The following is a 15,588-nucleotide window of genomic DNA, read 5'->3' as shown; positions in this document are numbered from 1 at the left end:
TCGGTCGGCTTGATCGGCACTGTGCAGGCCGCAGCCTCCGCCGGCGTGGTCATGTGACTTCTTGGCTTTAGGATCCTGTTGATGTTCATGCACAGCGAGGGAAGTCCCGCCTCCCCCTGTGCTGTGCAGGAAGACCCTGCATTTCTCCCCTCTCCTCTCTCCCTCTGCTGTGTTGATGCTGATGGAGGCACGAATAATCCTCCCTCCCTCTCTCCCCTACATCCCCGCTCCCGCCCTCTCCTCCTCACTCACCAGAGACAGTGCAGAGTATATAGCCTGCCTGCTGCTACCATGGAAACAGGTGTGGTTGTTTATGACAGTGAGAGGCCAGTGTGCGGAGAGATAGAGGGAAAGAGAGGCATACAGAAGCATGGAAAGAGAGATAAAGAGCAAGATATACTGACCAGGTCGATGAACCAGTGATTACATGTGGATGGAATAAAATCATTCTCCTTCGAAGGTACGATGTCTTGTGTCTATTGCAGCAATGTTAGTTCATTGATGTTCGTCTCGTAACACTGAGACCGAGGTGGGATGCAGCAGCAGGGTGAAGTGCATGTACATGTGCAGTGTTCACGCATTGACGTTAACCCCTCACATCCTTCTCCGATAGTCCATCATTCCACATTACGATACATTACCCATGTTCCTCTGCAGTGGGCTAGGACTGACCCTGCTAACGGCCACAAGTTCATAAGTTCAGAGCCACTAGGAGGAAAGAGGGAGTGACACAAAAAGAGAGAAAAACATGAAGGACCAAGGTTGCTCTATGCTCTGCTGGAGGGGGAGATGGACCATGGCTAATCTTAAAGACGTTGTATTATTTATTTAAAAAGCCGTGAAGCTAAAGCTGCACTCACAGTCGCAGTCCAGAGACCGAATTCTGCATTGATCTGCAAGCAACCGAGGCAAAAGATACAGCTTGTTACTTTTCTCCCATTCCCCGTGCACGGTTCTCTCCGGTCCAGGCTGATCTCGCCGTGCTGGATGTGCGCTCAATATTTCCCAATGGTGATTAATCCTCTGAGCTGCTGCAAGGAGCAGGGTAGAAAGCTTCTGATTTCACCGACAGATACTGCAGTTGCTCTCAGGCAGACCAAAGAGCTTCTTCCATTCTCTCCTTATCTTCCTGTATCTCTCTGTTCTTCTTTTCATTTCTGCTGCTCCTTGTCTTCATGCCTCTCTTTCCCTATTCCCTCTAGTCTTCTGGTCTTACCTGGACTCGTGTCTTTAGCTCAGGCTCATTTGCAGCATGCAATCTGTGGACATGCCAGTCTGGATTTTGAGGTGTGTCTCCTCCGCGTGTTTGTGTGCAGGACACCAAAATTGCCTCTCTGGAGCGCAACATTCGAGATCTGGAGGATGAGATCCAAATGCTGAAAGCAAACGGCTTACTGAACACAGAAGACAGAGAAGAGGAGATCAAACAGATGGAGGTCTACAAGAACCACTCTAAATTTATGAAGACCAAGGTAGAGACCACTCGCACTGTGCATGCACATGTAGAGAAACTGGGGAAACGTGGGTTAATGTTAAAAACAAAACATGTTGCTTAGGGAACAGGCTGCCAAGAGACTGGATGAAGCTGATGTGTGACTTTAATTTAGTGTCAACAGGAAAGTGTCCTGTTGGCAACGACATGAGAGAAGCTGTTCTTTTAGGAGTAGCTCCGCGTAAAGAATACCAGAAAATGCTAAATCGTCACAATGCACACTTTAAAATTTCAATTTCTTCCCTAATTATTAACAAAGACAATGTGCATTATATTCAGAGTATGTAGAAAGTGTACGCCTGCACATAGAGCCATGCCAGCTTTGTGTCCATCAATCTGAGCTCACCTGATTTGGTTTTCAGACCCGTCAGTGCTGGTAACTGAGTTTTATAGTCAAGCCTCGAGCACAGCTACCTCAAATCTCTGGCTGTATCTAGGTGCGTGTCTGTGCCTCCCCCGGCTCATACTGTGTCTCTTCGGAGCATCGCCCCTGTGTTTACATACCGTTCTCTGCATTACTCGACAAGGCGCAGACCAGCCGCTGTTTTGTTATTCTATTTTTAGACCCCTTTTCATCAATCATGAATAGAGACGATGTATAATATATGATGAATGCAGGGGAGTCAGTCCCAAATGCATTTTTAATGAGAGAAAAGCGTGCTGATGAAAATAGTGCAAAACCTGCAGCGTTAAAGGAGGTTTCTCCCACAGACGCATGGTCGTGATGGTTACACGTGATGGTTGCAAATGTGGCCGGTCGGTCAAGTGGTTCGTGTGTCTGTGCAGATTGACCAACTGAAGCAGGAATTGTCAAAGAAGGAGTCAGAACTGCTGGCTCTGCAGACAAAGCTAGAGACCCTCAACAACCAGAACTCAGACTGCAAACAGCATATCGAGGTGCTCAAAGAGTCTCTCACTGCCAAGGAGCAACGTGCTGCCATCCTGCAAACAGAGGTAATGAAAAACTCTCAGCTTGGTTGTACACATGCACTAAATCAACCAAACAATACACAGCCACGAAAACATTTTACCACCCGCGTAGTCAAACTGAGCAAATACTGGGCTTGTCCTGGGGCTGAGGACTATTACAGCAAATCATATCGGCACTTTGTTTACTTTGGGGACTTCGTGTTAAGTGAACTGTAACACAGGCCACCACCAAGGAAGAGTTGTTGCACAGTGTACTGTTACAGAACATTAAATAACATCACAAAGCTGCACTAATAAATGAACAACTGGCAAACATTACGTTTCATGGGGATGAAAGATGAAAGGTTCAAGTGCAGATTTGTTGAAAGAAAGACCAGGCATTCATTGATGCAAGAAAGTTTATTGCCTTATAGGACACGAGGGAGGGCTGATAAAGAGGTGAGAAGGGAAGGGGGAACTGTAGTTGAATGCATATATGAAAGACGGGGAGGAGCCCAGGTGGCTGGACTGGTGAACCTTTGACTTGTCCACCTGCTTCATTTAAGAAGGAAGAAGGAAATAAAAGAAAAGGGAAGGATAAGGGACAATGTGAGCTGTTGATGAATGAAACTAAAAGGCAGCAGCCATCTCCAGCAGGATGCAGCCTGACACAGCCACACAAAAATGGTTTAGGAACAACTAAAAAAAACGTGAAGAACAGCAAAAGGTGTTGAACTCACTAGATCCCAAACTGATCAAGTATCTGTGGGATGATCCATAGAGGCCCTTCCCCTCAACCCATAGGACCCAAAGACCCCCACTAACAACACTGTGTTACCAGACACCACCGGACACCCCCAGAAGACCAATGTCCATTCTCTGAAGTCACAACTGTTTTGGAGGCACGAGGAAGACCTCCACGATATTAGGAAGCAGGTCATAATGTTATGCCTGATTGATGTGGACCTTTATTTAAGGTGTTTCTGACTGTGTTGTGCTTCAGGTGGATGCTCTTCGTCTGCGTCTGGAGGAGAAAGAGTCCTTCCTGAACAAGAAAACCAAGCAGTTGCAGGACCTGACAGAGGAGAAGGGTACCCTCGCTGGGGAAATCAGGGACATGAAAGACATGCTAGAAGTCAAAGAAAGGAAGATTAATGTTCTGCAGAAGAAGGTGAGTTAAATGTTGGAATAAATATCCAGATTACAGTCTTCTTGTACTGTGGACTAAACCAGTCGTTAGTGAGGACACAAAGCAAAGTGGTTATTTTCTCCATTAAGAGTGAGCCAGTCTCTTGCTCTCAGGGGGAAAGTGTCCATAGAAAGACAAGGAGGAAGATATTTCTGCCTCACTGGCTCCAGTGTGAATGCTATAAATACTCCCAGAGTATTACTCCCTCTCTCACCCTGACCTGCTCACCCCTGGTCTGTTCTCCCTCTCTTGTTTGATCGCACCTTGTGGTTATTTAGTTCATCTGTTAACTGTTATTTGTTCATTAACAAAGCGTGATAAATTAGCACTGCACCGTCATTAAGGTTCAGTCTTTCTCTCAAAAAGCAGCTTGGTACCTGTACGCTCCTTCTGCTTCTCAAAACGTTGTGAACATCTTACAGTTTTTTGTATTTTTCTTCCTGAAACTGAAAACGCTCCGTGGTAAAGCCCCATCGCATTTCAGAGTGCGAGCGCGACCTTGTCTGTTCAGGGTGTTAATCTTCAAAGCCTTGTGAAATCACCAAGTCCAACTATTACACCAACTTTAAGTGCAGCTCTGGTTTGGAGATTAAGCCATTTACATTTGCTGCTTTTATTCCTTCTTGTGACTCACACCGCCCGCCCGTTCTCCTTCTCTCTGAGTCAGATTGAGAACCTGCAGGAACAGCTGCGGGACAAAGACAAGCAGCTGGGAAACCTGAAGGACAGGGTCAAGTCTCTGCAGACCGATTCCAGTAACACGGACACTGCCCTGGCCACCCTGGAGGAGGCGCTGTCAGAGAAGGTAGAGCCCAGCACTGCAGCTTTAGGATGGATCCAGTTATGCCAACACGACTTAATCATTTCTCTTTTGTGTAGCTGCTGACATTAATTAGGGTGGATATATAAATCTACCTAAAGTTGTTTTAACTTCTAGGAACAGTGAAATTTGGTTATTGTTAGGGATTATTGTTCTTCACCTTTATCCACAAACACAAAAATCAGCTGTCCATCCAGTGTTTTGACTCAACTTAGTTCAGCCATCTGAGATCAGCTGGTAAAGAGTAGATCCTCTAGATGTGGACAGACGTGAACGCTCACCCAGTGAGACATATGTCAGTGATTGTTAATGTGTTCCCTGAAACAGTATTTGTAATCCAGGAAAGGGTGGGTTTTAATCCACAACTTGCATTCGACGGTTACTACCTTCATGCTCCAGTGCTGTTTTCTTTTACTGCCAGTCAGAGAGTATTTTATACTTATTTAATTTAAAAAACAAAAAAAAACAACGGCAACATCACAATATCACTGGAGTGAAATCTGGAGATGGTGCAGCGTCTAGGGAGGCCCGGCATCTCATGATTTAGCTTTTCATTTTTTTAATTTAATTTCTTATTCACTGTTTCATACAGATATTATTGTTGTACGTTCCATGTTATTATATTAGTCTGACTTTAATGTTGCCAGTTGTTTCAAGAGATATTACAAACTTAATAATTAAAGAATGAACAGATCACTTTAGGGCTGCCCTCCAAGTACGTTGTTTGTCATTCCAACATTAAATCAGTCTTAAGTCTTAGTGGTTTCATAAATATGAACTCTAGTTATTCAGTGCTTCCTTCGGTTTGTTTGTGTGTAATAGGAGAGGATTATAGAGCGCTTAAAGGACCAAAGGGAGCGGGAAGACAGAGAACGTCTGGAAGAGGTGGATTCCTATAAGAAGGAGAACAAGGACCTGAAGGAGAAGGTCAACAGCCTGCAGATAGAATTAACAGAGAAAGAGGTCAGTGAGACGTCGAAGGACTGAATCCACATGACTGTGCATTACACACACGTCGTGCCTTTGTGTTTCTCTACTGTACTGCAGTGTATGCACCTCGCGTTATTGTATGCACTGTACGGCATATTTTAAACCTCTTTCTTAGGCTGACCTTTATGTGATATTTAAGCAGTCACCTCTGGCAGTGAGGCCTCGTTTACACCTGTGCCTGCCTTAAACCTCTGCCTGTTCTGTCCCTCCACCCTGCAGTCCAGCCTCATCGACCTGAAAGAGCACGCCTCGTCGCTGGCATCTTCCGGCCTCAAGAAGGACTCGAAGCTCAAGTCGCTGGAGATTGCCATCGAGCAGAAAAAGGAGGAATGTAGTAAGTTGGAGACGCAGTTGCAGAAGGTAAGTCTCTCCGTGCAGGATCACCCATTAACACTGTGTAAAGTGCAGTTTTGATTTTAGATTTTATAAAACAGGTAATTCACAATTTTAAATTTGGCTTTAGATTAGTGCTAAAGGCAACTCAGTTCAGAAAGCTTCTTTGGAGGAAAGGATTCAAAACGTTGATTATATAACAATCTTACACATCATCAGTTATATAAATATAGAAATAAAAACATATATAAAATATTTTACACAGTTTTAGTTGCATTGAACTTTTCACAGACATTTCTCTCATGTTGATTTTAAAGCTCTATGCTCTACGCCGTAAACTAAGAACCAAATAAAACAACTAACTATCATGACTGACTGTATCACACACTGTTAAAAGTCTACATTTAAACATGAGAACTAAGCAGCTTTATTTTCTGTGTTACGACTGAAAACTTTAAAGCAGCTATCATGGACTTCGTACGCGTTGGCCTTGTTGTGCTGTCTTCACTATTGAGTGCGAGCTACTGTTGACTTTCCACAGACTATTTAAAAATAAGGTTTAGCTTAAAACTGCTCATTTTAGCAGCTGAATGTTCAGTGAAAATATGAATGTCTCCTTGACCGAGCTGTTGAGGGCTTCTCTGCACTGACTGGAGACTGCAGAGACGTCCTCATTAAATGCTCTGAACTGTAGATAAGGAGCCAGAGCGGCGTATCCACTTTGAAGAAAGGAATTAGTGTTAGTGTGAGGTACTTAAATGGATATTAAGTAGTTACAAACTACAGGGAAAAAAATTAAATTGGCTGAATTTGTTTGTGGAAGATGATTCTTCAGTAAATCTTTTGAGAAACCAGATGAAATATATAAAGTATATTTTATAGATAAAATAAATATAAAAACAAAATTACAAGAGATACAGGTTGAAGACATGATTATGTGTTTGTATAAACTTAAACGTAACTCTATAGTCCGCCTGAACTGGCCTTATACAGTATAAAACACAGTTGATTAGTATAACAGCTAGCATCACCTTCTTCCTCTGTGATCCTTTGTTGGGGTTCAGCAAGGAGCCCATTAAACACCACTCTCCACCTTCTCCTTCTCCATAGTCACAGACTCTGCCTGTTGTCTGTTCCTCTGCATCTGTCCCCGTTGTGCTGCTGTTAACCTGTAACAACATGTGCTGTACTTAGAATATGGTATTTACCTGTCAAACATGTGTTGCAACGTGTCTGATCCTGCTGTTCTCTCCTCCGGCTCAAACTAAATCCTAACATTTGCTCTCCTGCGACCCGTCCTCCCTCCCCTCATGTCCCTCCCTCGACTTTGCAATGTAGCAAGCTGAGCAGCTATTCAGTCACATGAACAATCCTGTAAGTCCCTCTCCTGAGCTCTCCGAGGCACATATTGAAAGCATGAGGACACTGATGACTTCTTTGAAATATGCTAGATGGTGATCATGTCAAATCCCAGCACAGGTTCTGCTCTCACCCACCCACATGCATGTCGCTCATTGCACTGTACTGATATAATGAGCTTTATATATATATTTACATGCTGCACCCAGAGTCCCATGAAATGTACTATTTCTTCAGCTGTTTGTGTTTGTGACAAAGCTGTGATGAAACTGGTGCTGCATATACAGCATTCAAGGCTTATTTTTCCAGTTGGAATTTGTGCAGGACAGTCATGGCTAAAAGTAATTCAGCAATCTGACATATTTATAGATAACTATCCTGCAATAAACCCTACCTTCATGAAGGTTATTATGAAACTCTGTTTAAATCAATACAGAGAGCAGTCTATACAATTTATTAATAAAATGTATTCAATCATTTATGATCATTTTAGACTACGTGCTGCTGTTGTTTTATATAGCATTATAGAGAGAAGTGTTTGTTATGTAGTCTAACACCAAATGAGATGACAAAATACTAATAAAGAAAAAGCTGTCAGCGATGTGCCACACACCACTGAGAGACCGTAGAAATTACCTGTACCCTACTGAAACGCAGTTTCAAGTTTAAGTTGAATCGAGTTTAAACTCTGCGGATTAATCTGTAGTTACACTACAGTGAGTCTCTGTTGTCTCATTTGGCTATTTGGAAAATTCCCCAGGGTCCTGCTTGTTTCAAGGAATTCACAGGATGTGACAGGACATAAAGATTCAAGAACAGCAAACAAACAAAAACATGACCTCTCTGAAACTATAAAAAACTTTGCAGGATTGAATTCTGTCCATTTAAGTAAATATCTCAATAAAGCTTTTAATTATTTCAATATCAATAATGCAATAATGCCCCACCATACACGCACACAAAATGACACATTTTATTCCTACCATGCTTCTCTAAACAAATATGATAAAACACAATAAATAATACTGAAAGAGATGGAAAATCATTACACCTTTCTCATGTCAAAAATTTAACCCCACTGGCAGTTTGTAGGCCAGTATGTCGTCCAGTAAGGCTCAACTTTAGGCCTTTTTACTAGACCTCTACAATGATTAGTGGCTGTTAAATGAAGATAAGTCACTGAAAATAACCCACTATTGGTCGTTCCTCATGCTTAAAATATGAAACTTGAAACAGGTTCACTTGGTCGTCCTTGCTTCTCTTCCTCCATCCTCTGGACTGACAATTGCAAAGACTGTGCAGCTTCGTTGGGTTTGCATGCCTTGGTCGACCTTGTTGCATGTCGTCAGTGTCAGTGTGTTGCCACGCTTCTCTCTTGGCTCGGTGTGGTGCGGTTGGTTTAGCTGAGGTGTCAGTCGTGGTTGCCGATCACCGCAGTGTTTTGGTGGATGGCTCTGTGTAGCTCTGCGACGTGTTGACATGAGTGGCTGCGTATTGTCTCGAGGGTGATGTGCGCCGCTGTGATGTAATTCATGGAGAGTTACAAACTGTTGCAGTAGTGACGAGATCAAACCCGAAAACCAGACAGGAGACAGGAGCATTATCTAGAATTTGACTGCCCCTGATTCGTAGTTGCTGTATAACCACAAGACACACAGAGTCACACATACACAGTCATTTATTCTGCACACTCACACAGTGTGTGTGATGTGACTGCGAGTCTCAGTGGGCTCTTTAAATGGAGCTAAATAATAGCTCTGTTAAAAGTAATGAGCCAGCACCAGTAATGATGCCCTTGTCCACAACATTCTACTCAGTTTTATTCATTCAGAAAGACAGAGAGAGTGAGCAAGGGAAGTAGATAACATAAGGAACATAAGGAACATAAGGCGCTGATGGACTGCCGTCTACTGTGTGTATCTCTCTTTCGTGGGCAGTGAAACATTCTATGCCGCACTGCATGGATGTGTTGACCTCTTGACTTCGACTGAGTGTTTCAATGGCTCGTGCATGCGTCTTTGTTTGTGTCCCTTCTCCGGGCGTGTGCGCGCAGAAGGCCCACGAGGTGGAGCAGCAGTCGGGCTCCAGGGGGAACCCGGATTACGTGGACCGAGTGAAGCTGCTGGAGAAGGAGGTGAGCTACTACAAGGACGAAACCAACAAGGCTCAGGCGGAGGTGGAGAGGCTCCTGGACATCCTGCGAGAGGTGGAGACGGAAAAGAACGACAAGGACAAGAAGATCGCTGAGTTGGAAAGGTAACGGCACTGATTTAATTGAATGATTCCCTTTTGTGTTACATTATATATAGATATATTTTATAGTCGAGGTCTATGTTTTATAAGCATCACAGAAAAGAATTCCCCTTCAAGCAGGTTCCTCTTTAATTTTACCCACTGATGCGATTATCTTGTGTCGAGGGACCCTGAGCAGTTTATTGTCGGTCATGACGTGTGTGTTTGTTGGCGTTAATGTCTCCATGTTGTGTTCTCCATGTTTCAAGTGAACTTTGTATCGACGTGCTGTCGTTTTCATGTTACGTGTGACATCCTGAGGGGTGGGATGCATAGTGGGACCCAGTCTTGGATAACACACTCTGATATATATTTATACACTTTTCAATGGACAACACTTGTATTTGAACACTGAGATACACCAGAAAGCTCTCTGTAGGACTCGTGCCACCCTGTTACATGTGATATGTGAGCGCAGGCTGGCACTCAGTCACACACTGATGGAAGAGGTCAAACTGATTTCAGTTAATGGACCCCATTAATAAAACAGGCGCCCTCTTCAGCTCTTGGCTCACTGCTTAGATAGTCCAGAGTTTCCCCGCCCTCACACCGTGGTTGGGCTGATGGAGGAGAGTCTCGTCTTTTACCTGGAACGGTTGAGGCTAACACAAAGATTGGAGGGAGAGGCATGAGCCCTCCTCCCCTTCCACTGACAGAGCCCCAGAACGACCACTTAAAACCAGCTAAACACTCCCTTCCCAGCTAGTGATAGGGGCCGCTTTGGTGAGTGTCATGCTGATTTGTTTAGTTGTGTTTGATTAATTGAGTGTTCTTGTCCTTTTTTTTTGCCATCTTTTTTTCCATCCCGTTTTCCTTCTCTTTCTTCTGTGTCACGCCCACCTGTCCCTTCCTTTACCCTCTGCCGTTGGTCACACTTTCAACCTCGGCCTCGGACCTTCCTTTTCTTCCTTTTCTCAAACCTGATCCCGATCCTGATTTTCCAATCTCCTCATCTCCCCCGCCACTCTTTCTCTGTTGACCTTGACACCCCAGCCCCCCTCCCTCTGCCCCCCGCCCCACCCCTCGTCCCGGTGGCAGAGCTCCCCCTGACCCGCTCCCTTCTGTGTCCGCTGCTCCCCAGCAGATAGGGGGCATGGTGTGGGATTTCCTGGGAAAGTGAGTGCTCTGCCCTGGCACTTGAGCTCGGCTGCCTGGTTAAAGTCTTCGACTGCTGCAACTGCATCTGGTTTCACCTCTGTGCCTGGGTTTGCCTGCTGTGTGAAGGATTCAGGGGACTTTGCATCACAGCCACACCACCGTGTCATAGTGCACATGATGCAAAGATCCCTGGATTCGTGTTTGCTTTGTTTTTTTTAGCATTGCTTTTTGTTCAATTGTCTGCATCTGAACGGTGAATGTTTGTGTTTGTGTGTGTGTGCGAAAGAGAGAGAGAGAGAGTGTCTTTACTGTTTATTATAATGTTTATTTTTCAAACTGCATGTAGCTGCCATCTTTAGTAGCCTGTCTATCTGTGCACTGATGACAAAACATAGAAATAAGTCAGATATCACGAAACAAACAAGCATTAAATAAAGAAAGTAACTAATTGCACAGATGTTACTAAAATATGTCTCAATGTTATAATTTAATGTGAAGGTCAAACCTTACACTCTAAGTTTTGAACTTCATCTTCATCTTGTAAGTGAAATACATCAGGTCATAGTTTATGAAATATATGTCTAGACAGGCATATATTTTCCTCTGTATTGATGCATGGTTAAGTCACAGATTAAAGTCACACCAAGGGTTTAGGAAACCAGTAACCATATTTTGCAACTTTAATTGGAAAAAGTTGTAAATACTGTAAATATTTCATTCTGTCAGCATCATTTGTTTCCTATGTAGAACTTGGTGTGAACTGCTATTGCTTCTTCTTTTCTCGATTTATTTTGAGGTTACTGTACGCACTCCTTGTGTCCTTTGTTGAAATAGCTTGCCCACTTCTAGGCTTGCAGATGCACACACCATTATTATGTGTTTTTGTGGTGCCGGCTGTGTGCAGTAGCTCCTCATAGGAAGTGTCTGTCCTTAGAGCTGAGGCCTCCTCCTGCCATGAGCACGCTTCCCCTTCTTACTCCCTCCTCCTTCCCAGCCACCCATCTGCCCACCTCGCCCCACATCACCCTCTCTAAGTCAGTCGCCCTTGCACTTTCAGATAGTCCTTTTCTTCCCAATAACATCATCGTCACAGCCCCTCTTCTCTCAAGTGGTCTCCTTCCAGCGCCCACCTTCCCGCTCTCCCTCCTCACCTGCCCTGCACAGCTTGCTCTAGCAGACTCTAAGGGAAATGCTCAGCCTAGTGGCCTGCATGAATAAGGGCTGCTGTGCTCCAGGTCCACACGCGCTCAGGTGCTGTAGTAGGTAGGGTCTGGACTGAAACCTCGGCCCTGAGGTGTGTCATTGCAGTCGGATTTCAGTCATCTGTCTGAACTACCCCGCATCCATAACTGAATCTCCCACCAGCTCACCCCTTCACACGCACTTGATCAAACCACTGTTGGCTCTCCCACCTCTTGCTCGGCACTAAGACCTGTCCTCCTCCCCTCTTCTTTGCTAACCTCTGCCTGTCTGACTGCATGTCTGCCACCCCCAGGCTTGGCAGCAGATGCACATAGTGTTGTGTTTTCAGAGAAGGTGCATCCTGCATTCGCTGTGTCAGGCTGCAGAGCAGCGGCTGTCACAGGCTCCTCTGTGATCTCCCATGTCTTCTGACAATGAACACAGCGTGATCTCTTCTGGGTTCACTCTATTGTTTTCTTGTGAACCTTTCTTTGTGTTTTAATGTTTTTTTGTTTTTTTAAACTTTTTTTCTGTGTTCTCTTGTCTCCTGCTTCCAATGTCCTCTTCACTTGTCCCATTGTCCCCTTCTGTTCTACCTTTTCCTGTCCCCATCTGCAGTTTAGCTCCTAGGTAAGTAATGTCCCTGCTCCCAGCGCACCCCCCCATGTGTCCATCCCACCTCTGGTGTTTAAACCTGTGAGTTATTCCAGCAGTGCCATGTTGCCATAAAGCTATCAGCTCATCTGTGATGCTCACGTCTTGATCTCATGACTGATACTATTTTGAAACATGATTCATCCGAGATGCCCTTGCATTGATCGCCCATTACTCTGTACTTGTTTTGCTTGTTTGTGTTTCATGGTCTTGTCTTAATAATGTCCCACTATCCACGTAACTCTATTGCCTCAACAATGGATTTTGCATTTGTTTAATTGTACTGTAACGACAGAATTCATAGAAAAATAAAAATGAATAAATGATAAGCAGGGAATTACTCTCTTATTGTTGTGGTTTTACAGACAAGGAGGCAAAGATCAGACTAAAAAGGGTTCAAACATCAAAATGGGAGCGCAAGGAGACAAGAAAGGTTTAGGACAGGACTCTCGTAAGGACGGCTCCATCGACGGCGGCCACCATTTAAAGGTGAGGAGAAACATTCTCCACTGATTATGGTCACGAACTTGGAAAAAGAGACGTGCGTCTATAACGTGTCTGTGTGTCCTTTGTGTGTTTTCCCGCATGGTGCCGTCAGTTGGAGGAGCTGATGAACACGCTGGAAAGGACACGGCAGGAGCTGGACGCCACCAAGCAGCGTCTCTCCTCCACGCAGCAGTCCTTGCAGGAGAGAGACTCCCACCTCACCAACATGAGACAGGAACGCAGGAAACAGCTGGAGGAGATCCTTGAAATGAAGTGAGTGTTGCTGTGAGATCTCATTTCAGCATCATTAAGACATCGTCCACTGTTCCTGACTGAGACATGCTTTCATTTCTTGTAATAAAATGCAAAAAAAGGTATATCATCATATGCTTTAATTCTCAGAGAATAGTTTTCACATTTTAATTTAATTTAGATAAATACATTTGGAAATACTGCAATTGTGGCTTCCTGATGTCATGCTAAGCTAACCAGTGAGTGGTATGCTAGCGGTATAAGAGTGATATACTGCATATTTCCCAAAATGCACCCTTGACTTGATAAATAGAGCCTGTGCCGTGAGTCTGATTTTACATTTTTACCGAGCCAGTCTGATTTTTTTGAGTGATTGATCACCGTCTGGCTCCTTTAAAATTGAACCCTGACTAAATGTACTTTTTATAGCCCACGTTGCCGCGATGCTTCTCAACTGGATCCTCCTTTGTTTAAAATATCTTCTTGTAGTAATGTGTTTCGCGCTGACAGTGTGATGTTGTTTCACTTGTAGACAACAAGCTCTCCTCGCAGCCATCAGTGAGAAAGATGCTAATATTGCTCTGCTGGAGCTGTCTGCCTCCAATAAAAAGAAGACCCAGGAGGAGGTGCTGGCCCTCAAGAGGGAACGGGACAAACTGATGCACCAGCTCAAACAACACGTAAGTACTGCAGCGAAGGGTCATGAATATGTTCCTCTGTGCTGTCGCTGGTTGCTGGGAAATGCTGATCAGACTGAAAAATATAGCTGCATGAGGCGCCTAGTCATTTTTCTCATTACATCTACACGTTTGTCACAGGCGTGCAGGGCTACTTAGCAAGTTCAGTTTTGGCACTTTTCCCAAAGGTGACATCTTGTTTTACTGCAGGAGTCGGAGCTGTTTTTATGTCTTTTGGGGGAAACTCAAGTCACAATTTATTCAAGACAGGACTCACATGATCTTAGATCTCACATCAGACACGGCCTCCTTGTGTATTTGAAAGTTGTCTTGTGTTTCTGGCACATACTGCTAATTAATGTTTAACATGATTTAAGTTAACTCCTCCGGCTGCTCTTGTTATTGATTTACAATTAAATTTAAAGGTACAATTTAGTATTGTCATGTCACTGAACAAACACTAAATACATACATAAAGCTAGATGATAAGGCTAGCTTATATAACAGATGGAAAACTGTACATAATCCAGGAAGTGTGTGGTTTTCCTCAGATCGCAGATGGTCTGCTTTATATTTTTAGAGCCACATTTGCATATTGTTTATCTTAAGGATGTACTTGCATGGTTGTGAACTGAACTTTATTCCACCGTTTAAGAAGAAGGATAATGCTTTTTTTCTTTTTATAACACTGCAGAACATCATGCACATACGTTTGCTCTTTTTACAGACGCAAAGCAGAATGAAGCTGATAGCTGACAACTATGAAGACGTCGATCAATATCACCCACACGCTCCTCACCACCCCCAGCCTCAACCTCCACATGCTCAGCCTCAGCCCCAGCCACAGTACCCCCACCCTCCCCACGCCCAGCAGACTCCCTATCCACACGCTGCGCATCCGCAGCATCCACAGCATCCGCAGCATCAGCAGCAGCATCCGCAGCATCAGCAGCATCCGCAGCACATGCAGCACCCGCAGCACCCGCAAGCCCCCCAGCAGCACCCGCACCCGCAGCAGCCACAGCCCCAGTACCCTCACCCTTCCCACCCACAGCACCAGCCGCACACGCAGCCCCCTCCGCAGCACCAACAGCACCCACGTCTCCCGCAGCCCCAGCACCCGCACACGCAGCACCCCCAGCATCCCCCACAGCACCCACACGGGCACGCCCCGCCGCAGCATCCCCACCCTCAGCACCCGCATGGGCCTCCCCAGCAAGGGCAGCATCCCCAACATCCACACCCCCAGCACCCGCAGCACCCTCAGCACCCTCAGCACCCTCAGCACCCGCACCATGCCCAGCACCCACGTCACCCATCGCCCCATCATCGTGGAGGGCCAGCCCGAGGACCCCCACATGCCGGACACCGCCCTTCCCCAGACCAGGTCAGATGTCTCCCATGCTAATCCTGGCCTTAAATAGAACTGAAAATAATTGTCTTCTTAGTTCAGCTTCTCAAATGTGAGCGTGTCCTCAGATGTATTCGTTGGTTTGCTTTGTCTTTTCTGACATGAATCTGAATATTTTGGCTGATTGCATCGTTAGACACAACAGGCAATGTTAACATATTTTGGTAGTAAAAACAATAAATTAAAAAATATGACTAAAGATGAAAAAAATGTCATATGGATGCAGCCCTTGTCATCAGATATTTGCAATGAGAACTAAGCTCATATACAGTAGCTCGCTTTGCCAAAAGCTCCAACAATCATGAACTATGAGGTCGACATGCTACATTATACCTTGATGTCTTCCCTGATGCTTACTTAAATTTTAACCTTATTTTGTTGTCTGATGTAGCAGTAATATCTTTTGAACCCCACTTACCATCTTCTCTTCATGCGTAACACTGC

At 44.7% G+C, this 15,588-nt stretch overlaps 1 protein-coding gene across 7 annotated transcripts in view; it reads left to right on the top strand.

Annotated features, from left to right (window-relative positions):
* Positions 1–15,588, top strand: part of erc2 (ELKS/RAB6-interacting/CAST family member 2) — a 31,933-nt gene that overhangs the window by 16,010 nt on the left and 335 nt on the right. For 2 of the 7 annotated variants that reach the window (XM_047582424.1, XM_047582422.1), the window contains 14 exons: positions 1,317–1,472; positions 2,279–2,446; positions 3,405–3,572; positions 4,258–4,395; positions 5,233–5,373; positions 5,620–5,760; positions 7,072–7,107; positions 9,146–9,348; positions 10,378–10,500; positions 12,283–12,294; positions 12,684–12,807; positions 12,917–13,077; positions 13,589–13,736; positions 14,461–15,120. In XM_047582424.1, coding sequence (XP_047438380.1) covers positions 1,317–1,472; positions 2,279–2,446; positions 3,405–3,572; positions 4,258–4,395; positions 5,233–5,373; positions 5,620–5,760; positions 7,072–7,107; positions 9,146–9,348; positions 10,378–10,500; positions 12,283–12,294; positions 12,684–12,807; positions 12,917–13,077; positions 13,589–13,736; positions 14,461–15,120 — 2,379 coding nt within the window. The remainder of the gene's footprint in view (positions 1–1,316; positions 1,473–2,278; positions 2,447–3,404; positions 3,573–4,257; positions 4,396–5,232; positions 5,374–5,619; positions 5,761–7,071; positions 7,108–9,145; positions 9,349–10,377; positions 10,501–12,282; positions 12,295–12,683; positions 12,808–12,916; positions 13,078–13,588; positions 13,737–14,460; positions 15,121–15,588) is intronic. The other 5 variants (XM_047582428.1, XM_047582427.1, XM_047582425.1 and 2 more) reach the window with 4 other exon arrangements.

Source organism: Mugil cephalus, chromosome 4, assembly GCF_022458985.1.
Source record: "Mugil cephalus isolate CIBA_MC_2020 chromosome 4, CIBA_Mcephalus_1.1, whole genome shotgun sequence".
Lineage (NCBI taxonomy): Eukaryota > Metazoa > Chordata > Actinopteri > Mugiliformes > Mugilidae > Mugil > Mugil cephalus.
Note: the sequence above shows the minus strand (reverse complement) of the source record. Positions and strands in the feature narration are given on the sequence as shown.